Here is a 24,967-nt window from a genome sequence, read left to right as displayed (position 1 = left end):
AAAGCGCAGAGAGCATCATGAAGAACAAGGAACACACCAGGCAGGTCCGAGATACTGTTGTGAAGAAGTTTAAAGCCGGATTTGGATACCAAAAGATTTCCCAAGCTTTAAACATCCGAAGGAGCACTGTGCAAGCGATAATATTGAAATGGAAGGAGTATCAGACCACTGCAAATCTACCAAGACCTGGCCGTCCCTCTAAACATTCAGCTCATACAAGGAGAAGACTGATCAGAGATGCAGCCAAGAGGCCCATGATCACTCTGGATGAACTGCAGAGATCTACAGCTGAGGTGGGAGACTCTGTCCATAGGACAACAATCAGTCGTATATTGCACAAATCTGGCCTTCATGGAAGAGTGGCAAGAAGAAAGCCATTTCTTAAAGATATCCATAAAAAGTGTTGTTTAAAGTTTGCCACAAGCCACCTGGGAGACACACCAAACATGTGGAAGAAGGTGCTCTGGTCAGATGAAACCAAAATTGAACTTTTTGGCAACAATGCAAAACGTTATGTTTGGCGTAAAAGCAACACAGCTCATCACCCTGAACACACCATCCCCACTGTCAAACATGGTGGTGGCAGCATCATGGTTTGGGCCTGCTTTTCTTCAGCAGTGACAGGGAAGATGGTTAAAATTGATGGGAAGATGGATGGAGCCAAATACAGGACCATTCTGGAAGAAAACCTGATGGAGTCTGCAAAAGACCTGAGACTGGGACGGAGATTTGTCTTCCAACAAGACAATGATCCAAAACATAAAGCAAAATCTACAATGGAATGGTTCAAAAATAAACATATCCAGGTGTTAGAATGGCCAAGTCAAAGTCCAGACCTGAATCCAATCGAGAATCTGTGGAAAGAACTGAAAACTGCAGTTCACAAATGCTCTCCAACCAACCTCACTGAGCTCGAGCTGTTTTGCAAGGAGGAATGGGAAAACATTTCAGTCTCTCGATGTGCAAAACTGATAGAGACATACCCCAAGCGACTTACAGCTGTAATCGCAGCAAAAGGTGACGCTACAAAGTATTAACTTAAGGGGGCTGAATCATTTTGCACGCCCAATTTTTCAGTTTTTGATTTGTTAAAAAAGTTTGAAATGTCCAATAAATGTCGTTCCACTTCATGATTGTGTCCCACTTGTTGTTGATTCTTCACAAAAAAATACAGTTTTATATCTTTATGTTTGAAGCCTGAAATGTGGCAAAAGGTTGCAAAGTTCAAGGGGGCCGAATACTTTCGCAAGGCACTGTATATATGCATATATGTAGTGCCTTCAGAAAGTATTCATACCCCTTGACTTTTTGTGTTACAGCCGGAAAACATTTTTTTCAACCATCTACACACAATACCCCATAATGACAAAGTGAAAACATGCATTAAGAAATGTTTGCAAATGAATTGAAAATGAAATACAGAAATATCTCATTTACGTAAGTATTTATACCCCTGAGTCAATATTTTGTAGGATCACCTTTGGCAGCGATTACAGCTGTGATTCTTTCTGGGTAGGTCTCTAAGCGTTTTCAATACCTGGATTGGGATAAATGTGCCAATTTATTATTGTAAAAATTCTTCAAGCTCTGTCAAATTGGTTGTTGATCATTGCTATACAACCATTTTCATGTCTTGCCATAGAGTTTCAAGTAGATTTAAGTCAAAACTGTAACTCGGCCACTCAGGAACATTCACTGTACTCTTGGTAAGCAACTCCAGTGTAGATTTGGCCTTGTGTTTAGGTTATTGTCTTGCTGAAAGGTGAATTCATCTCCCAGTATCTGGAGGTGAGCAGACTGAACCATCTTTTCTTCTAGGATTTGCCTGTGCTTAGCTCCAGTCAGTTTCTTTTTATACAGAATAACTCCCCAGTCCTTAACGATTACAAGCATGCCCATAACATGAAGCAGCCACCACTATGCTTGAAAATATGGAGAGTGGTACTCAGTAATGTGTTGTATTGGATTTGCCACAAACATAACACTTTGTATTTAGGATAAAAAGTGAATTGCTTTAGTGCCTTGTTGCAAACAGGATGCATGTTTTGGAACGTTTGTATTCTGTACAGACTTCCTTCTTTTCACTCTGTCAATTAGGTTAGTATTGTGGAGTAACTACAATGTTGTTGATCCATGCTAAGTTTTCTCCTATCACAGCCATTAAACTCTGTAACTGTTTTAAAGTCACCATTGGCCTCATGGTGAAATCCCTGAGCGGTTTCCTTCCTCTCCGGAAACTGAGTTAGGAAGGATACCTGTATCTTTGTAGTGACTGGTTGTATTGATGCACCATCAAAAGTGTAATTAATAACTTCACCATGCTCAAAGGGATATTCAATTTTACCCATCTACCAATAGGTGCCCTTCTTTGCCAGGCATTGGAAAACCTCCCTGGTCTATGTGGTTGAATCCGTGTTTGATATTCCCTGCTCGACTCAGGGACCTAAAATATAGTTAATTGTATATGTGGGGTACAGAGATGTGGTAGTCATTAAAAAATGATGATAAACACTATTATTGCACGCGGTGAGTCCATGCAACTTGTTATTTGACTTATTAAGCAAATGTTTACTTATTTAGGCTTTCCATAATGAAAGGGTTGAATACTTATTGACTCAAAGACATTTCAGCTTTTCATTTTTTATTAATTGGTAAAAATGTTGAAATACATAGTTCCACTTTGGCATTATGGGGTATTGTGTGTAGACCAGTGACAAACATCCAAATGTAATCCTTCTAAATCCAGCTCTAAGTCAATGGGTGTGAATACTTTCTGAAGGCACGGTATATATACAGTATATATATATGTGGATAGAGACATAGGGGATGATAAAGAGTAGAAATAGATAAAGGATGAGGTAGAGAGAATTCCCAGGCCATGCTGAGTGCCTTTGATTCCAGCTCCTGTCTTGTGATCCACTTCAAACAGCATGCAGAGCACTGAGTGGGAGACTGTTACAAAGTTACAAAGGCCAACTTCTATTCCTATTGTTCTCGCTCTAATGAGACACGGGAGATTCCATTATGTAGATGTGCAAACAGCCAAAACTCAGCCATTATTATTTCCTGCTCTTTCTTTCCATGTGCAGATATATGTATTGCTTTTTGGCTGATTCCTAGGAAATGAAAAGATGTACTTGACAATTGTAGTGAAATACCGAAGGCAACAGATAGAGATTCCCCATCAATGTACACATTATAGACTTGGAAGTTGAATAAACCAGCATCAAATAATTGTATTTCAAAACGGTATTGAAGATAATTATGATTTATACTTTAATAGTCAGTATGACTTACCTACAGTGACTTAAAGTTAATTTGATCATTTATTTCTGTATATAATGTGTATTACGTTTTCTTATTTATTAACATTCAAATACATTTGTTTAATTTAACTGTTGAATTAAGTTACTCTATTAAAGATATTTGACATTTTCCTGCCATGTTAAATTTGTTCTTCCTTGTTCTCAAGGCAGAGATGGTTATGCTCCTTTAGTGTGTGTTGGTGTCATATTTGTAACATATTTGTGTAAAGTGCTATTTTGGTAACTTCATGTGTGTGATTAACTGCGATGATTCATTTAAATTATAGGAATTCTCTGTTAAGATGTACAGAATATTATACATTTATATCAAAGATATAGGGGCAAATTATGAAGCATTAAATAAAGTATCTTGTTTATTGCCAAATGTAATTGTTTATATTGTTATGTACTAATAAGGTTCAGCGTTGATAACAGAAATAAAATAATACATTTTTATACTAAATCTGTAAGCCTACCTTGACTGATAACTTTAGCGTAGAAGTCAGATATAAAATATTCATTTTTATTTGTTTCTTTTAGAGTGTATTTTTCTGAACTCCGAACTGCAAACAGTTAAATTGACAAAGGAATGGTCTGATACATTATGTGAGAAGGACCGTACGGTGTTGGGGATTTGATGATTGGCGAAAGATTGCCAAGTGGATATAGCCAAGATATCCATTGCAGGCCAGTGGTTACTCATTTCTGTCACTATGGCGGTCTGCCTTATTGCTGACTGAGCTCAATGGGTCCCACCAGCTTGTAGTCCTCAAAACCAGAAATGAGTCACCGCAGGTCAGTTCGAACATTCCTATGGGGGAAATGAATGGCAAAAGAAAGGGGTTTGAATCATGTCTGAGGCTTAGAAGATCTGCTATGTTTTGTTCTCTGAGATATCAGTCAATTAACATGACCTTTATGAATTATGAAACCTTTATATGCTTTATGTGCTTGTTTTGATTACATAAATGCTTCCAAACTCACAAAAGTGACATTCGCTGATGAAGATTATCTCATAGAACGAAACATATAAGATCTGCTAAGCCTGTGTTTACCACAGACCTTATTTTCGGCTTTTTATTCCCCCCCCCCCCCCCCCCCCCCCCCCCCCCCTCCAAAAAAAACCCAGTTTATTTCCCCAAAGGCTTTGACAAATGAGCCATGGCGGGGTTAGTGCCTGCAAAAAGACGCAATTACTATTCAGCTCAATTTATGAAGCTTTGTTCCACTCTCACTCTCTCTCTCACCCTCTCCCTCTCTCACTCTTCATTTTATACACACAACCACCGCATCTATTGCAGTACAATAGTGTTGACAAAAGTACAAAGATACAATGTGGCATTTGCTTCAAAATAAGTTTTATTGTCTTTTAATGTTTTCAAACTAGTGCAAATACATGCAAATAGGAGACGGGTTCTACAGCAGCCCGTTGGACCCAAAAAGCTTCTGTTGAAGAAAACACCAAATGATACCAAAATATTGGTTTAAAGGTAGACTCAGTGATATGACGTAGATGCAGAAAGTAAACAGCATAGTGGGTCGATTTCCGCAACAACTAAGAGCATTGAAGCCAAGTCTCAGGGTCAGTAGCTTCAGCCCAACATCCCCCCCCCCCCCCCACACACACACACACACACACACACACACACACACACACACACACACACACACACACACACACGTATTTATTTTGTCTCCATATTATGTCTATCTCCAATAAGCTACCAGGGAAAGGGCTAAGAATAGCCCATATTAATATGCAATGCATTCAGAACGCATTCAGACCCCTTGACTTCCACATTGTGTTACGTTACATCATTGCATCGTTTTTTCCCCTAGTCTACACACAATACCCCATAATGACGAAGCAAAAACAAGGTTTAAGAAATAAAAAAAACCTGAAATGTCACATTCACATAAGTATTCAGGCCCTTTACTCAGTACTTTGTTGAAGCACCTTTGGCGTGATTACAGCCTTCAGTCTTCTTGAGTATGATGCTACAAGCTTGGCACACCTGTATTTGGAGAGTTTCTCCCATTCTTTTCTGCAGATCCTCTCAAGTTGTGTCAGGTTGGATGGGGAGCGTCGCTGCACAGCTATTTTCAGGTCTCTCCAGAGATGTTTGATCAGGTTCAAGTCCCAGCTCTGGCTGGGCCACTCAAGGACATTCAAAGACTTGTCCTAAAGCTACTCCTTTGCTGTCTTGGCTGTGTGCTTAGGGTTGTTGTCCTGTTGGAAGGTGAACCTTCGCCCCAGTTAGAAGTCCTGAGTGCTCTGGAGCAGGTTTTCATCAAGGATCTCTCTGTACTTTGCTCCGTCCATCTTTCCCTCAATCCTGACTAGTCTCTGAGTCCCTGCCACTGAAAAACATCCTCACAGCATGATGCTGCCACTACCATGCTCCACTGTAGGAATGGTGCCAGGTTTCCTCCAGACGTGACACTTGGCATTCAGGCCAAAAGGTTCCATCTTAGATTCATCAGACCAGAGAATCTTGTTTCTCATTGTCCGAGAGACCTTGATGTGCTTTTTGGCAAACACCAAGCGGGCTGTTATGTGCCATTTACTGAGGAGTGGCTTCCGTCTGCCAACTCTACCATAAAGGCCTGATTGGTGGAGTACTGCAGAGATGGTTGTCCTTCTGGAAGGTTCTCCCATCACCACAGAGGAACTCTGGAGCTATGTCAGAGTGACCATCGGGTTCTTGGTCACCTCCCTGACCAACGCACTTCTCCCCTGATTGCTCAGTTTGGCCGGCCAGCCAACTCTAGGAAGAGTCTTTCCATATCATGTCCAATCAATTGAATATACCACAGGTGGTCTCCAATCAAGTTGTAAAAACATCTTAAGGATGATCAATGGAAACAGGATGCACCTGAGATCAATATAAAGTCTCATAGCAAAGGGTCTGAATACTTCTGTTTTTTTATTTGAATACATTTGCAAAAATGTCTAAACCTGTTTTAGCTTTGTCATTATGAGTTATTGTAGATTGTATTGTGTAGATTGATGAAGAAAAACAAATATTGAATCATTAGAATAAGGCTGTAAGTCAAGGGTCAGAATACTTTCTGAATGCACTGTATGTCGTTTTAGAAATAAGGCTAATGAAATCAATAAATTGGATAACATTCATATTCTGGCCATCTCTGAAACTCACTTAGCTAATTCCTTTGATGATACAGCAATAGCAATACAGGGATATAACATCTACAGAAAATACATGAATTGCAATGGGAGAGGTGTTGCTGTATATGTTCAGAGCCATATTCCTGTAAAGCTTATAGAGAGGATCTCATGACAAATGTTGTTGAAGTGTTATGATTGCAAGTTCACCTGCCTCATCTAAAGTCTCTTCTTTCAGGGTGCTACTATTGGCCACCAAGTGCTAACAGTCAGTATTTTGATGACGTGTCCAATGCTTGATGGTGTGTGTAATGTTAACAGAGGTCTCCTTTCTGGGTGACCTGAACATTGACTGGTTAGCAACTAGCTGTCCTCTCAAGAGGAATCCTCTAACTGTGACTGATGCCTGAAATATGAGCCAGGATATCACTCAACCAACTAGAGTGTAAACCAATAGAGTTGGATCTGTGGCATCCGCTTGTATCGATCATATCTTCACTAATGCTGCAGAGCTTTGCTCCAAAGCAAAGTTCCCATTGGCTGTAGTGACCAAAAATGGCTGTAGTGACCAAAAATGTATGTTGTCTTATGTGTACGAGGAAGTGAATCAAAATGCAGCACTGGACGTATTTGTACAATTATTTTGGCCAATTGTTGACAAGCATGCACCTGTTATTAAGAATCGCCATGGATTGATGATGAATTGAACAATTGTATGGTTCAAAGAAATTATGCAAAAGAGGTGACAAACAAGTCAGGCTGATTGGTTGACTTATTGGTCAATGAGAAATGTGAATAAACTTAACCAAAAGAAGAATAAAAAATATTGCCAAACAAAGATAATTGACATAAAATGCAATGGAAAAATATCTTGGAGTACCTTCAATGATATCATGGGCAGAAAACCCAATTCATCTCCATTGTTCATTGAAGTTGATGGGTCATTTATAACAGAACCTTTCGATATTGCCAATCATTTCAATGACTATTTCACTAGTAAAGTGGAAAAACTCAGAAGTGAAATAACAACATTGAACATTGAACCATCATATTTTTGAATAAAATATCTAATAATTAAAGAGAAGGTTTGATGTTTGGAATTTGGTCAAGTTAGTGTGGGAGAGGTGGAGAAACTGTTGTTATCCATCAATAATGATAAGCCACCAGGTATAGACAAACTTGATGGGAAAGTATTGAGAATGGTAGCAGACTATTGCCACCCCTATTTGCTATACATTTAACCAAAGCCTGAAGGAGTGTGTGTGTCCACAGGCGTGGAAGGAAGCTAAGGTAATTCCACTACCTAAAAATAGTAAAGCACCCTTTGCTGTCTCTAACAGCCATCCAATCAGTTTGCTGCCAGTTCTTAGTAAACTGATGGAGAGGATTGTGTTTGACCAAAAACAATGCTATTTTTCAGGGAGCAAGTTAACTACTGACTTTCAGCATGCATATAGTGAAGGGCACTCAACTTGTACTGCACTGATTCCGAAGACAGATGATTGGTTAAAATAAATGGATAATAAGATGACAGTTGGAGTTGTATTGTTAGATTTCAGTACAGCCTTTGATGTTATTAATCATAAATTGTTATTGAAGAAACTCCCTTGCTATGGCTTTACATCATCTGCCATCACATGGTTGGAGAGTTATTTATCCAATAGAACCCAGAGAGTGTTATTCAGTGGAAGCTTCTTTAACATCCGATGTGTACAGTGCGGTGTCCCCCAGGGCAGTGTCCTTGGGCCGTTTACTCTTCTCTATTTTTACAAATGCTTTGCCACTGGTCTTACACAAAATTAGAACGACTACGTATGCAGATAATTCCACACTACATGTCACCACCCAAAGTCAGTGAGCTCACTGAAATTCTAAATAGGGAGTTACAGTTCAATCAGAATGGGTGATTAATAATAAACTGGTCTTAAACACATCTACTAATAGCATTGTATTTGGTTCAAAACATTCTCTAAAGACCTAAACGTCAACTGGAGTTGTACATAAAGGGTGTGAACATTGAGCAAGTTGAGGAAGCTGAACTCCTAGGTATAACAATGGATGGTCAATTATCATGGGCAAGTCATATTGGGGTGGCAGGGTAGCCTAGTGGTTAGAGTGTTAGACTAGTAACTGGAAGGTTGCAAGTTCAAACCCCCGAGCTGACAAGGTACAAATTTGTTGTTCTGCCCCTGAACAGGCAGTTAACCCACTGTTTCTAGGCCGTCATTGAAAATAAGAATCTGTTCTTTAACTGACTTGCCTAGTTAAATAAAAAAAAATAAAAAAATATTGACAAAGCTGTTGTGGTAATGGTGAGGAGTATGTCTGTTATAAAATGATGTGGACTAGTTGTCTTGTTCCATCTTGATTACTGTCTATGGTCAAGTGCAGCAGAGAAAGACCTAGCAAAGCTGCAGCTGGCTCAAAACAGAGTAGCACACCTTGCCTTTAACTGCACAGGCAGAACTAAAATCAGCAACAACATGCCAGTGTTTCCTGGTTGAGGGTTAATGAGAGATGAACTGCTTGTCTTTTAGTTTTTATGATGAATATTGCTGTGATGAAAATTCCAGATTGTCTGCATATCAAATAACATTCAACTCGTACAGTACGTACCCCACAAAACAAACCACCAGGGGTTTCTTCACAGTCCTCGAGTCCAAAAGGAATTCACGGCAACGCACCATTTTGTACAGAGCCACTATCACATGAAACTCTGTTCCATCTCCAATGACTCAAGCAAACAGCAAAATGACCTTTCAAAAACGGATTAAATAACAACTCATGGAAAGGCGGGGACTCGGAGGGGACACACACAAACACACGCACACACAGACGCGCTAACATTTTAACGTTTTTTTGTTGTTGTATTGTTAGTATGATTTATTATTTTTTTTGAATTTTTTTGGGGGTCGCCCAAAAAGTTACATATTGCAGCTTTCAATTTGTGTGGCTGTCCTTGTCAAACAGTGTGTCACAGTGTGTCAGTGTTTTGTTACTCGTCATGATTTGTGTTATTTGTGGACCCCAGGAGAAGTAGCTGCTGCTTCTGCAACAGCTCTGCTGTTTTGGTGCCTTGGCTACCACTGTGAACAGTGTAAAGTGCCCTGGCTACCACTGTGAACAGTGTAAAGTTCCCTGGCTACCACTGTGAACAGTGTAAAGTACCCTGGCTACCACTGTGAACAGTGTAAAGTTCCCTGGCTACCACTGTGAACAGTGTAAAGTGCCCTGGCTACCACTGTGAACAGTGTAAAGTTCCCTGGCTACCACTGTGAACAGTGTAAAGTTCCCTGGCTACCACTGTGAACAGTGTAAAGTGCCCTGGCTACCACTGTGAACAGTGTAAAGTTCCCTGGCTACCACTGTGAACAGTGTAAAGTGCCCTGGCTACCACTGTGAACAGTGTAAAGTTCCCTGGCTACCACTGTGAACAGTGTAAAGTGCCCTGGCTACCACTGTGAACAGTGTAAAGTGCCCTGGCTACCACTGTGAACAGTGTAAAGTGCCCTGGCTACCACTGTGAACAGTGTAAAGCAAACCCATGCACATGCATGGGCTCCCGAGTGACGCAGCGGTCTAAGGCACTGCATCTCAGTGCTAGAGGCGTCACTACAGACCCTGGTTCGATTCCAGGCTGTATCACAACCGGCCGTGATTGGGAGTCCCATAGGGTGGCGCACAATTGGCTCAGCATGGTCTGGGTTCTGGTTTGGCCTGGGTAGGTCATCATTGTAAATAAGAATGTATTCTTAACTGACTTGCCTAGTAAAATAAAGGTACAAAAAAATGTAATAAATAAATAAACATGTGCAGATACTGTGTGCAACTGTGTGAGAGCGAAGTCTTGCATGTTGCTCATCTCATAATCCGCCGTGCTGCTTGTGACAACATAATTTCACTGAGTGTACCTTTAAAATGTCATATTCATCCATGGTTATATTTTGGTTGTTCGGTTAGGATGAAGATGCCCATAGATGCTGATCTAAGGTCAGTTCAGTGTTTCCTCCTCTTACGGTTAAGGTTAGGATTTAGGGAGCGTAAACTGATCCTAGATCTGTTTCTGTGGGTAACCTCTACTTGGAAAGGGCAGATACATTTGAGTTCCTCCTGATCCACTTATGCACATTCATTATTCAACAATACAAAACCACTCAGTCAAGTCTGAGCACTTAGAAAGATGCTACTCATACTTCCCCTCAATGCTTTCTAAATAAGAGACTCATCCTCCTGCTCCTGTTTTCCGTAATACTTGGGGATGATATTCGATATGTACTGATTGCCTACAACTCTTTTAATTGGTGACCTAAGTACTGAGTAGCTAAGGTGTGTTTTAAAAAAAGGAAGAGGAGGGTAATACTCCGTGAGGCAGGGTAAGACATCCGTTTTGTTTTGTTTAATGTTTCACTACTTTGCAGAAGCATCCACAGGACGTTGTTACTACTTACTCTACAGCACACATCTGGCCTACACTGCAGACTACACATCCCATCGCCATGTCCTTCACTCCTGGTGGGACACAGTGGGGTCGGGAGCTAAGCAGGAGCACTATCTAAGACGGGAACGCCAGGTGTTTTCAAACACAGCTTAAACTTAGAATCCTTAATTGAAACGATAACAAAGTGGTCGCCCAGCCTGTGTTTAGGTAAAAAAAGCTGAGGGATGGGTCTGGAGAAATGTAACCACTCTCAAATTCATTAGACACAGCTACAGTAGGCTGCCCTACAAAGTCAAAACACAGTAACTGCGCCAACGATGGAGATGAGAAAAATGGCTTTAAAGTTTTTTATTAGCCAGCCAAATATGATAAGCAGTGAGTGATTCACTTGAGACGGATCCTATTTTCACTGTTTGCAATGTAAGAACTCTAAAACAAAGTGGACTAGTTGTCCAAAAAAAGTCATCCGTGTTAATTTGACTTGCCTCCTTTGTAATTCTCCTGCCCCCTAATTAAGGTCATGTGGAAACGTGTCTGATATCCTGAGTTGATTTGTGTTGGGCAAAGCCTGAGGTTATGGTCTGCACAACATTGTACGCTAGCGACAGACCAATGCTTGGCTGTTGCTGTGGTGAGAGAGAGAAGAGCGCTTGAATCTCTCCCATAACTAGAGTGAGATTCACTGGAATGAAACTACACCAGGAGTAGGCCTATACTTTAGCCACAGTAAAACAAGAGAGAGAGAAGCTTTTGGCACTAGCGCATCGGCCATCACCGGTGAGTGAGCTGCACATCATTTGCCGAGTCAGTGAAACTGGAAAACATTTTCCTCCTGATATTGTACAATACAGTATGTCTCCACACACCTAGGCTATTGATGTATTCCAGACGAGGTCGTTTGAATTGATCTCAGATTCTCTGTTTATCAGTGTCAAAGCAGCCTGTCATTTCAATCCTTTGTGCGGTTTTACAAAAGATTCAGTCATGTAAAACGACATAGAATGTGTTATAATGTGTTTATAAAAATCCACATGTTTCCCAGAGCCTTGCAAAGGCAAAGTGCAGCATCTACAATCTAAATGTCTTTATCCAACTCATTGTTTTTCTGTTTGATGGAAACAGTTTGAGATTGAGTTCTAACTACATCCCAACTGTATTTAATGGTGTAATGTAGTTATGCTTGCATGTTTTGTACATTCTATTGTGATAACCCTTATTAAGGTTAGGGCTATTTCCACTCGCAGAATGGTGATACTTCCAAAAACATTTTTGACTTTGTGCGGTATATACAACATGAATATGTTTATCCAACTCATTGTTTTTCTGTTTGACTTTGTATGGTCATTTATTTGACTTCGGGGTCACAAATCAGTGGTCATGGTTGTAATGCATTAAAAAATGACTTCGTAACAAGATCATGCATTATCACTGGCATTATCACTGGCATTATCACTTGCCTACCTACAACATATTTGGCTGGACAGCAAATAAACTTTAAAGCCATTTTTCTCAGTTTCACTGTTTGCATAGTTACTGCTCTTTGCCTTTGTATGGCAGAGCAGGTAACTGCAGTCAAAATATAGTGGATCAAAGCCAAAGTGCAGTCAATTCTGTTTTCCTGGCTTTTGACTTGGATTTTGCAGTTACTGCAAATTTCTCCCTCCTAGTTTATCTTAAAATGGAACATAATTGAACCAGGACACAGTATCAAACAGATACTACAAAGCCTGATTTCAGCCTTAACTCAAATATGTATGTATGTACTTACTGCGTTTTGCCTTTGTACGCAAATTATAGTTTTAACCATGTTTTGAGGCTATGCTGTGTTTGTTTACATTTACATAGTTTACAAACGTTGGAGTAAAACAAGCTTGTATTTGGGGTTCTGATAGGACATGACAGTTGAACTAAGCTCATGAGGCATGTTTTATTCTTCAAGACTCAATGGGTGTATATCATTCATTTATAACTCCAAAAATGGATGTAGCAACTAAAGATTCCAGCTTCAAGTGCCACTTTCTTTTTTGTTGAACATCTATTAAATGCTGAAAGGGAACTAGCATAGAGATGGTCTTTCAGCACTGTCACCAATATGGAATGTCTGATATTTGTTTCCCTCGCTACCCAGAGGTCTATCAACATTGGATTTAGTTCCTAGCACAGAGCCACTTCTGTGTCAACAGTATGAGGTTATTTCATTACTCTTTGCCCCAAGTCACAGTAACAGGTACAGAGTGCAAACTGAAGCCGACGGACAAACACCCCTCTGTGTCTTTGTTGCTATGGATTCATGTTTCACCTTGTTAACTCTGCTGAGTCCTCATTGCCATCCAAAGTCCTGGCCAGCCATCTGATAGAACCGCTGGTTGTGCGGCCTGTAGAACTCCCTCAGTCTCCGGATCACTTCAGGGTCGATGGGGGCGTGTGTTCGGCCTTTAGTCTTCCCCAGGCAGTGGGGCTTGCTGCTTCCCTCTGGCTTCTTCAGGCAGGGGAAACCTTTAGTCTTATTGAAGTAGAAGTGCTTGTCCGTCACAATCCTCTGGAGGCCCAGGAAGTCCTGGACCTTTCCTAGTTCTCCTGCCGGGTCGGAGATGAGGCCCTCCCCACTGACCAGGTGGATCTGGGCCCGGGGGAACCAGGCCAGCCAGCGCTCCAGGTGTTGGGCGTACAGTCCGATCCACAGAGGGCTCCATAAAGAGTCAATCTCACCTGGGATCAAGAAAAGACACAGTTACCTGTTTTAGACCTTGAAAGGGGGGACTGAAGACAGGACTAAAGAATATAGTCTTTGTGTGGGTACTGAATTAGGAAAAACTATATTTTTGTGTCATTCATTAATCTATCCAACCATGCTATCATTCATTCATTCATTCATTCACTCACTCACTCACTTACTCACTCACTCACTCACTCACTCACTCACTCACTCACTCATTCATTCATTCATTCATTAATTCATTCATAGGCCTATACAATTAAAATGCATTACTATGATTCTGACCATTGGTGCGGTTCTTGAAGGCGAGGGTCTCGAAGGCAGGGATGTGGGGGGTCTTGGAGATGATCTGGGTGTAGTCAGAGATGGCCCGGGTCACAGGGTCTCGGACCACCACAATCAGCTTCACGTCACGCGACATGGAGTGTACACGCCCCGGGGTCTCCACGGTAACAAAGTAACGCGGTGTCTTCTCCATGACAACCTGGCCGTCCAAGGCCTTGGGCATCATACTCCTGGGGGATGGAGGGAGAGAAAGGGAAGAAGGGGAGAAAGGAAACAATAAATATATATGTTTAGTGTTTAAATGGTGTAACTATTAGGATTAAAACCATCTGAAAAATGATTCTGATTGGGCTAAACAACCATCTGGAAAATGATTCTGATTGGACTAAACAACCATCTGGAAAATGATTCTGATTGGGCTAAACAACCATCTGGAAAATGATTCTGATTGGGCTAAACAGCCATCTGGAAAATGATTCTGATTGGGCTAAACAACTATCTGGAAAATGATTCTGATTGGGCTAAACAACCATCGAAAAGGCTTGACTTGTCTCTTCCTGGCTACAGTTGATGGTCAGGCCTCAAGGCTGTTCTTATATGCATCAGTAATGGAGGCTGTCATTACACATGTACAGGCTACATCAATCATAGAGGGGTACTGAGATGCACACACACACAGTGCCTTCAGAAAATATTCACACCCCTTGACTTTTTCCACATTTTATTGTGCTAAAGCCTGAATTTAAAATGGATTTAATTGAGGTGTGTCAATGGCCTACACAAAATACCCCATGATGTCAAAGTGAAATTATGTTTTTTGACATTTTTACAAATGAATAACAAATGAAAAGCTGAAATGTCTTGAGTCAACAAGTATTCAACCCCTCTCTTATGGCAAGCCTAAATAAGATTATTATTATATTATTATATAGATTATACGATTATTGAATGACCATGTCATCTCTGTACCCCACAGATACAATTATATGTAAGGCTCCTCAGTCCAGCAGTGAATTTCAAGTACAGATTCAACCACAAAGACAAGGGAGGTTTTCCATTGCCTCATAAAGAAGGGCACCTATTGGTAGATAAATACACATTTAAAAAAGCAGACGCAAAATATCCCTTTGAGCATGGTGAAGTTATTAATTACACTTTGGCAGGTGTATCAATACACCCAGTCACTACAATGATAGAGGTGTCATTTCAAACTCAGTTGCTGGAGAGGAAGGAAACCGCTCAGAGATTTCATAAGCCCAATGGTGACTTTAAAACAGTTTAATGGCTGTGATAGAAGAAGACTGAGGATGGATCAACAACAATGTAGTTACTCCACAATAGTGACCTAAAAGACAGAGTGAAGAAGGAATCCTATACAGAATAAAATCTATTTCCTATATATAAGACAAACTTCAAAACCTTGTTTCTTATGATTCATTTGACTGTCTTTTTTTTTACATTTATGAATGTGTTATTCCATGTGTTTCTCTGGGTTACAGTAGTAAAGGACAAATTCAATACGTTATCAAATAATTGTTTTATACATATTTTTTTTATATACCTAAAGGGGTCCTAAAATTCAAAATCAAACAGATAAATGATCCATAGGATGACCATCTTAAAACAATTCAGGATGGTCTGAGGACAGAGTTGGAGTGATGGAGATATGGGGGGATGGAGGGAAGAGAGGGAACAGAGAGAGAACAGGATGCTCAAAGTGTCCACTGGTATGAGCATGGATCAGGTTTCAGCTCTGAACACCCCCCCCCCCCCCTCCCTGAAATATGAACTTCTATCTATACATCAATTTCCCAACCTGGCTCCAACTCTCTCTCTCACACACACACACACACACACACACACAGACACACACACACACACAGAGAGAGAGACGAACGCAGACACACACACACTATAGCCTTCATGGGAGGTGAGAGTAGTACTTAGCCTGAAGACTTCCCTGTTTACCCGAGCCATCAGGAGACAGACAGTCCATCACACACACACACAAACACACATTATTCAGTCATTATTCAACCATGTGCTATTGTTCTACTGTCCTCAGACCCCTAGCTCTCACACCCCTGTGTGTGTGTGTGTGTGTGTGTGTGTGTGTGTGTGTGTGTGTGTGTGTGTGTGTGTGTGTGTGTGTGTGTGTGTGTGTGTGTGTGTGTGTGCGTGCGTGCGTGCGTGCGTGCGTGTGTGTGCATCCATGCCTGCCAGTGCATGTGCATCCAGTGCAGCTAAAGGGATAGAAGGCCCATGCATGAAAGGAGTAGATGAGTCAGTCATAAAGGAGTGATGGAGTGACGGGTTTAACGGTACTTCCATTAGGCTGCTCTCATAGAGAAGCCTTGAAGCCAGTACCATTGAGTCAGCATGAAACAGAACTCCATTACCTTACCATTAAGATAGATGCAATTATCAAAGAGCCCTGAGAGCATATTCTCTGTATTCTCTATATTGTTCACATAGAGCCTACACAGTCACTCATGTGTATTGAGTGTTAAAGTGATCATGTCATCCATGTGTAGATGCCACGCAGCAGGAACAGACACCCTCTGGATGAAAAGAGATTTTTACAATCTCTCTCCTGTTTGTCATCCACTTCCCTCTCTCCATCCCTCTGAGGAGCATCATACCCCCACTCCTAGGCTATGGGGACTAGCCCAAGAAGACTCTGTGCCGTGCAGAGCCATAGGTATTGATTCTGGAGGAGTGGAGGATAAAGTGTGTGTGTGTGTGTGTGTGTGTGTGTGTGTGGGGGGGGGGGGATAAGGGGGTAGGGTAGGCCTGGGTCTCATCTGGGCTGAGTGTGGCAGGTGGGGTTTGGGGGAGCCTCTGGAGTCCCATCAGCACCGTGCTTTGTGTGTGTGTGTGTGTGTGTGTGTGTGTGTGTGTGTGTGTGTGTGTGTGTGTGTGTGTGTGTGTGTGTGTGTGTGTGTGTGTGTGCGTGCGTGCGTGTCCGTGTGTGTGTGTGCGTGTGCGTGTGTTTGATAACAGATGTGAGGCAATTACAGTGTCTATCACACACACACTCTGGGGTCAAAGACCATCATATGACAACGGAGGGAGGAGAGATGAGAGGGTAGATTAAAACTACATAAATGTTGATAGATTTGATAAACTGGCATCAACTGCTATGGATCGCCAAAGCTATTTAGTCTACATACATTATAAGGATGCAATGTTTCAATGACAATAGCCATTATTTAAATGAAAAGCAATGAAATTGTTCTCTTATTGATGTCCACACGGAGTGTGCATTTGTGTGTGTGTAGATGTATGTGTATGTGTATATGTGACTGAGAGTCCATTCATCCATTTCTCTGCGCTAGGGACCATTAAGACTCTCGTCCATTGTAGCGTTGCCCTGTCCACTTCCAGCAGACATCCATCATAGTGGGGCCCCGACCCCCCCCCCCCCCCCCCCCCCCCCCCTACCTCCCCTCTCCAACCCCCCAGAGAGCGCCTTAATGAGGGCTAGATCACCCCGGCTGTCTGGGCCTTATGGAGATCACACACATTACAGTACTGGATGGATGGATGTGCCCCGATTTAATATAGAGATATTATAATATAGAGAAATATAAATGTGTGGGAACGTAAACACACATACACACAAACGCATGCACAAATTCACACACACAAACAAGAATAATATGTAATAACAGAATTCAGATTCCCCAACACTTAGCCCAGTTTTTACTCCCCCTATTTATAACCATGCTTAAAAAGAATCCACTAGATTCCCTTTGCTGTCAGACGTGATCTCCTCTAACATAGCCATGCTGAAGATCACATGTTTTGGCAGCCATTCTTTAGCCATTTGCATGGCAATTATATTCCTGTGTAAAAACACAGGCACACATGCAACGTCAAGCCCAAACAAAGCATGGGATCCATGGGTATGAATTGATATGCTGCTTTTAACGAGTTCATCTGAATTGCAAATTAACCACAGCCATGTGAGAACATCTGACTCTGTAAAGACCACTAAATTGGAATCTGTCATTTGAGTTCTGATGGGGAATGCGTTCTTCTCCAGATCAAAACAGAACACTTAGCTAGGCCTCAGAATGGCTGCCATATTGAATTATTAGTAAACGTCTCAAACTGATTGCAACACAGTCATCGTCTATACGTGATATAGCACTTAGTTAAATAAAGGTTTAATTAAAAATTGAAAAATTGTTCCACTATATGATTGGTAAAGACAGATTTATATACAGCATGTGAAACAAAATCACTATAACAAGAAAATGAGACAAACTCTACACTCCATTATGGGCTCTCCAGCTCTAGCAGTACGTCATGGTCAATACTACATCAATACATCTCACTGCTACAGGAGAGAACGTTACCCTGCAGCCTCACAGGAACACACAGAGGCAGCACTGAATAACAAGCCTCCAGCCTCCAGCTCTGGGACTATAGAGTACAGCTCCAATGACATTCCTTTGGGGTGAGGAAAAGGTCAATGGAGATGTGGGTGGTTGTGGTAACACAGAGTTCACCCTTTCACCTCTAATCTCTGCTTTCACATCTGCACAGTCACACCATCCTATCCCCAATATTATTTCTCTCTTCTTTCATTCACACACAATCCATAATCATGTGCATGTGGAAGTTAATGCACAGCACGGAGAGAGAGAGAGAGAGAGAGAGATAGAGAGAGAGAGAGAGAGAGAGGGGGGGAGAGAGAGAGAGGGAGAGAGAGAAAGGGAGAGAGAGAGAGGGAGGGAGAGAGAGAGAGAGAGAGAGAGAGAGAGGATACAGACACAGAGGGACAGACAGAGATTGAGACAGACAGACAGACAGACAGACAGACAGACAGACAGACAGACAGACAGACAGACAGACAGACAGACAGACAGACAGACAGACAGACAGACAGACAGACAGAAGCATAGACAGAGACAGGGAAAAAGAGAGATCCAGTCAGTCAGTGCTAGTGACTGAAACCTGACCTCTTTGCATACGTGAGAGGATTATTCCAATGCAGGATAAGACTTCCTGCTAACTGTAACTGAATCCTGTACTGAGCAGAGATAACACACACACACCAACCTGGTCTCAAAGCATTTTGTATTATTCTGTACGTAAATCAGGGACACACCATTTAGTATGTTACATTTCATATGGTATGCATTAATTTGTGGATGTCCATCAACCACTTCGTATGATATGTTTCGAATGACAATTCGTAACAAATTTGAAAAGCGTACAATATGTTAGGAATTTTCAAACCATACAATTAGTTACGAACAGAACGTATGTTATTGAATTTGCGAATGTACAGTGGCTTGCGAAAGGATTCACCCCCTTGGCATCTTCCTATTTTGTTGCCTTACAACCTGGAATTAAAGTGATTTTTTGGGGGAGTTTGTATCATTTGATTTACACAACATGCCCTTTGAAGATGCAAAATATGTTTTATTGTAAAACAAACATAAAATGAGACAAGAAAACTGAAAACTTGAGCGTGCATAACTATTCACCCCCCAAAGTCAATACTTTGTAGAGCCACCTAATGCAGCAATTACAGCTGCAAGTCTCTTGGGGTATGTCTCTATAAGCTTGGTACATCTAGCCACTGGGATTTTTGCCCATTCTTCAGGGCAAAACTTCTCCAGCTCCTTCAAGTTGGGTGGGTTCTGCTGGTGTACTGCAATCTTCAGGTCATACCACAGATTCTCAATTGGATTGAGGTCTGGGCTTTGACTAGGCCATTCCAAGACATATAAATGTTTCCCCTTAAACCACTTGAGTGTTGCTTTAGCAGTAGACTTAGGGTCATTGTTCTGCTGAAAGGTGAACCTCCGTCCCAGTCTCAAATCTCTGGAAGACTGAAACAGGTTTCCCTCAAGAATTTCCCTGTATTTAGCGCCATCCATCATTCCTTCAATTCTGACCGGTTTCCCAGTCCCTGCGATGAAAATCATCCCCACAGCATGATGCTGCCACCACCATGCTTCACTGTGAAGATGGTGTTCTCGGGGTGATGAGAGGTATTGGGTTTGTGACAGACATAGCGTTTTCGTTGATGGCCAAAAGCTCAATTTTAGTCTCATCTGACCAGAGTACCTTCTTCCATATGTTTGGGGAGTCTCGCACATGCCTTTTTATCGAACACCAAACATGTTTGCTTATTTTTTTTATTTTTATGGCTTTTTTCTAGTAGCTTTTCCGTAAAGCCCAGCTCTGTGGAGTGTACGGCTTAAAGTGGTTCTATGGACAGATATTCCAATCTCCGCTGTGGAGCTTTGCAGCTCCTTCAGGGTTATCTTTGGTCTCTTTGTTTCCTCTCTGATTAATGCCCTCCTTGGCTGGTCTGTTAGTTTTGGTGGGCAGCCCTCTCTTGGCAGGTTTGTTGTGGTGCCATATTACTTCCATTTTATAATAATGGATTTAATGGTGCTCCGTGGGATGTTCAAAGTTTCTGATATTTTTTTATAACCCAACCCTGATCTCTACTTCTCCACAACTTTGTCCCTGACCTGTGTGGAGAGCTCCTTGGTCTTCATGGTGCCGCTTTCTTAGTGGTGTTGCAGACTCTGGGGCCTTTCAGAACAGGTGTATATATACTGAGATCTTGTGACACTTAGATTGCACACAGGTGGACTTTATTTAATGAATTATGTGACTTCTGAAGGTAATTCATTGCACCAGATCTTATTTAGGGGCTTCGTAGCAAAGGGGGTGAATACATATGCATGTACCACTTTTCTGTTTTTTTATTTTTTTTAAACATTTTTTAAATACCTTTTTTTATTTTTTTCACTCCACCAATTTGGACTATTTTGTTTATGTCCATTAAATGAAATCCAAATAAAAATCCATTTAAATTACAGGTTGTAATGCAACAAAATAGGAAAAACGCCAAGGGGAATGAATACTTTTCCAAGGCCCTGTGTGATATTTTACGAAGTCTAGCTAGGTGGCTAATGTTTGCTAGGTGACTAACGTTTGCTAGCTCGCTAACAGGCTAGGGGGTTAGGGTTAAGGTTAGGGTTAGGCTTAGGAGTTAGGTTAAAGGGTTAAGGTTAGGGGAAGGATAAACTAAAAGGTTTAAGGTTAGGGTTAGGTGAAGGGTTATCTAAAAAGGTTAAGGTTGGGGTTAGCTAACATGCTAAGTAGTTGAAGTTGCTAATTAGCTAAAACTCTAAAGTTATCCATGATGAGAGTCGAACTCGCAACCTTTGGGTTGCTAGACATTCGCGTTATACACCAACTCACCCACCCCTAAGTAGCCATCTGTCTATTGTAACCATACCAAATATAACATATCATACTAAATGGAATGTTTCATATTTACGTACAGAATAATACAAAATCCTCTGAGACCAGGCTGCACACACACACACACACACACATACACACATACACACATACACACACACACACATATACACACACACAAACTGATCGGGACTAATAGCTTTAGCGCTCACGGCAAGCCAAGGTCTTGGGAGAGAAGTGAAGCCATCGATTTGAGAAACAGTGTAAAGATAAAACCTCTGCTCCATCTCAGTCCAGCCCTGTCCTGTCCTCTTTCAGATATGATCTATCTCCAGTCTGCCTGCCTGGTTGAGAGTGGTTCCTGTCAGAGATAGAGATCTGAAGTGTCCTTATGAAGCAGATGAGAGCAGAGTGTACAGACAAAAAGGGAAACATGTATTTCTTTTTTAATCTAAATGCATGTTTGAAAGTTAAAAATATATAAACTGTTTGTGCACCTAACCATGCTCTTATCTACTGTACTTGCAACGTCTCTTCACGTACAGTTTTATTTTCAAGCACCACATCCTACAGTGGGCGCAGCTGGTCTACATATACCATACACTGAGCTCTTCCTAACTTGACTTGTACCCCGATGATATACCCCACTGTGTAATGAAGTGGTGTGACTGGGAGCGCATCATTATCTGTGAGGGTAAACTGACCTGGGGTCAGGATCAAGCTGACAGGCCTGACACTGATATCAAGTGGCATGACAGTCAAGAAGCCCCATCTGGTCCTGGGGAGAGGGCAATCTTGTCACTCTGGGACATCATTGAGACATACACACACAAACACACACACAGTGGAGACGTGGCACACCCTGGCATAATTTGTGTGTGTGCGTGTGTGTGTCAATAAGAGAGAAAGAGAGAGAGAGAGAGAGAGAGAGAGAGAGAGTGTGTGTGTGTGCGTGTGGGTGGGTGGGTGCACGTGTGTGTGTGTGGGGGGGGGGGGGGTCTGTGGACCTCTAGGATGAGACCAGACCCAGCTGACTAAGGTAACATCTGGCCTCAGCTGCAGGGATGATTGCACTGTGAGAACTCATCCAGACCCCCCCTGCACATAAACACACAAACATGTACACACAAACAGACACACACACAGATTGGCATACCCAGATGGCAGTCTCTCTCTCTGCCTGTCACCTAATCCACTATATGCTGGCCATGGGTATGTTTGGGTATTCCAAAAACAAACAAGCATTATTCCTAGATCTATTTTTATGTTTTAGGCTGCGACACAGTGGATGCACATTCAAATTGTTCTGTAAAATCCATTACCAACCAAGTCCACCATTCATCGGATCAAATGGAACAATGCTTTCTGATACAGGCGCAGGTGCACTGAGTCAAAAGCATTTCTCAAACAAACAACATTCATTGGATAGCAATGCCCTTTGGAGAAATGTACACGTGCACGCATGATATGTACCTGTACCAGTGCAAGCCTCGTGCGTAATGCCGGTCAAAGAAGTGCGGCTCAGAGCCCAGCGCGCGGATGTCCGGGTGCAGCCTGAGAAACTCCAGCAAAGCCCTCGTGCCACCCTTCTTCACTCCTATAATAAGGGCTTGGGGTAACCGCCGGGTCGCCTTCCAATCTTTACCCGTGTTATCAGTCTCCAAACCAGGCGTCAGTGTGCTCCCCTCCCCGGTCCCTGGGTATCCATCTTCATCCTGTACCGTTACAACGTTGTTATAGAACGTCAGGTTTCTGTCATCGCTGGCGGGTCTGTCCGATACTGAGTTTTCCGTTAGGTCCGACTCGCAGCATCCCGTGAAGAAGTAGAAGAGAGAGACACAGATGATTCCCAAAGATAGAATGATTATAAGTTTTTGGAGGACTCTCCTGATGTCTCTATCCGTTGGGTTGCTGTGGTGAAAAGTTGCCATCGCCTTCCCTCAGAGTCCCATCCGAGGAGGGCCATTCTACTGTAAACTCAGCTCACATAACTTAATCTCTGTGAAGACACGAAGGCTTTCTGAGCCGCTCAGATAGAATAAATTATCCATAGTGCCGCTGCGTCGATTCCACAAAACCCCAATAAAGTCGCCGGCGTGCCCGTGTCCCATCTTTCCCTTTTGGCGGTTCATTCTGCGCGTATGAAATCCATTGAGTTGGCTGCTATTCTCAACGTGACCCCGTTTCTCCGGAGTCCCAAACGCAGCTCAGCCACCCAATCAAGAGATCAATTCCTGTGTTCTGTCCAGACATTCACCCACTCATTCGACCTCACCGTCATGGAGAATATAGCCTACAGCTGTTAATATCAACCGCGCAGGGCTGGAGTGGTCCTTTACCCTGGGATTACCCGCTGTCTCACTCCATGGGTCTCCAGGGACTGCGTGTCATGGGGTCTCGCTCTCTCTTTCTCTCTCTCTCCCTCTCTCCCCCAATTCTTTCTTATCATTCATTTGTTCAGGAAAGTGTGCGCTGCGCTCCGAATTAAATTGTCTTTGATTGGAGGGTCATGGCCGAAGGCGGGTCTAATCCCAACGGATTTTATTGGGAAAACGGAGATGAATTTGATGCGCATGCACGCAGAAGAGAAGAGAGAGCAGTTATGGTGGTCATATACGACAGAGCATGACCCCTTCTTGATGTAGTACATCAACATTTATCCAGTGATTGTATCTGTTGGCATTTAGTGTTTTATGTAGGGCTATTCTACAGTTTCTTCACAGCCAGTTGTGCATCATATTTTCATACTAGCCTATAAAGTACATTGTCACTTTGGAGAGCCAATTTACTATTTCAATTTGCAGAAAACTAAATGTTGTATTCACAAAACACACAAAACCGCATTAGCCAATATTGCTTATAGGGCAAATTTCCAACAGGGTTAGCTGGTCAACCATTATGTCTGACAGAGTTGATCACACCCTGATGGTGGTTAGTCCCTGTAAATCAGGAGGTGGCTGAGCACATAATTGGTTTACTGGTTAGTATTGGTCCAGTAACTGTGACTGAACGGCCAAAGCCTCCCGATCCTGATACTCTTTTGGTCTGTCTATCTGATGTCCAGGCATGACACTCCCAAGTCTCATGAGAGTAACCTTAAAGAATAAAGGTTAACTGAAAAAAAATCAATCGACAAGCGTAGGATACAGGAGGAGAGACGGGTGTAAATGAACATAAATACTCTCTCATATCACGTTTAGCGACACATTATTTCAGGCCCACGAGGTTGGGGCTATTGTAATAAAACAAGATAAATCACAAGACAAAGATATAATCCAAAAAATGTATTGTGAAATAACAGTGGACGTTAGTATGAAGCCAAGTGGTTTATTTGATATCCTGTTGAAGCAGCGCTTTGTAACAGTGTTGATATTACAGCGGGTTAGGGAGGAGCTAAGGGGCGTTGTGTTTTAAGGTAGTAGAATAAAGGCAACTGGACTGAAGGTATGGTTAAGAGCTCATTGGAGAGTCGTTAAGGTTGACACACACACACACACACACTTTACATTCCACATGGTTTATCCCAGTCATCAGCTCACAGCAGATGTGACCCAAGTCATTAGGTCAGAGGTCAGACATGTCTTGAACTGTAAAAGTGTATAACAACCAATAACCATTGCAATATACATTTGTATATGCCGTATTCACAGAATACATTCCCTTGAGTTGTACTATTCCTGTAAGAGGTTTCTGAGCCAGGATGACAACACAGAGACGCAAACATTGATGCATCAACAGATCAAATCTACTTGTTCTTTTTGGGGGAGGATTTGATTTCTTATTCCACAACTGAGTGATTCCTCGTGAAACCCAGACAGAAAGACCGTGATTTTTGGCGGTTTCCACGAAATGTA

The 24,967-nt window shown here is 42.0% G+C and overlaps 1 protein-coding gene across 1 annotated transcript; it reads right to left on the bottom strand.

The window, feature by feature from the left end:
- Positions 1 to 10,140: 10,140 nt before the first annotated feature.
- On the bottom strand, positions 10,141 to 23,529 carry hs3st3l (heparan sulfate (glucosamine) 3-O-sulfotransferase 3-like). Its single transcript, XM_021576715.2, has 3 exons — positions 22,587 to 23,529; positions 13,872 to 14,101; positions 10,141 to 13,579 (listed from the first exon to the last, which is right to left on the bottom strand). The coding sequence occupies exons 1-3, from the start codon at positions 23,042 to 23,044 to the stop codon at positions 13,191 to 13,193; spliced, it is 1,077 nt and encodes a 358-aa protein (XP_021432390.1). The 5' UTR covers positions 23,045 to 23,529; the 3' UTR covers positions 10,141 to 13,190.
- Positions 23,530 to 24,967: the final 1,438 nt, after the last annotated feature.

Source organism: Oncorhynchus mykiss, chromosome 20 (genome assembly GCF_013265735.2).
Source record: "Oncorhynchus mykiss isolate Arlee chromosome 20, USDA_OmykA_1.1, whole genome shotgun sequence".
NCBI classification, from domain to species: Eukaryota; Metazoa; Chordata; class Actinopteri; order Salmoniformes; family Salmonidae; genus Oncorhynchus; species Oncorhynchus mykiss.
Note: the sequence above shows the minus strand (reverse complement) of the source record. Positions and strands in the feature narration are given on the sequence as shown.

Coding starts and splice junctions, on each gene's coding strand:
- hs3st3l (XM_021576715.2), bottom strand. CDS start 23,044: ATGGCAACTTTTCACCACAGCAACCCAACGGATAGAGACATCAGGAGA. Junction 14,102..22,586: donor CGAGGCTTGCACTGGTACAG/GTACATATCATG, acceptor TCCATCCCCCAG/GAGTATGATGCCCAAGGCCT. Junction 13,580..13,871: donor CTTCAAGAACCGCACCAATG/GTCAGAATCATA, acceptor TCTTGATCCCAG/GTGAGATTGACTCTTTATGG.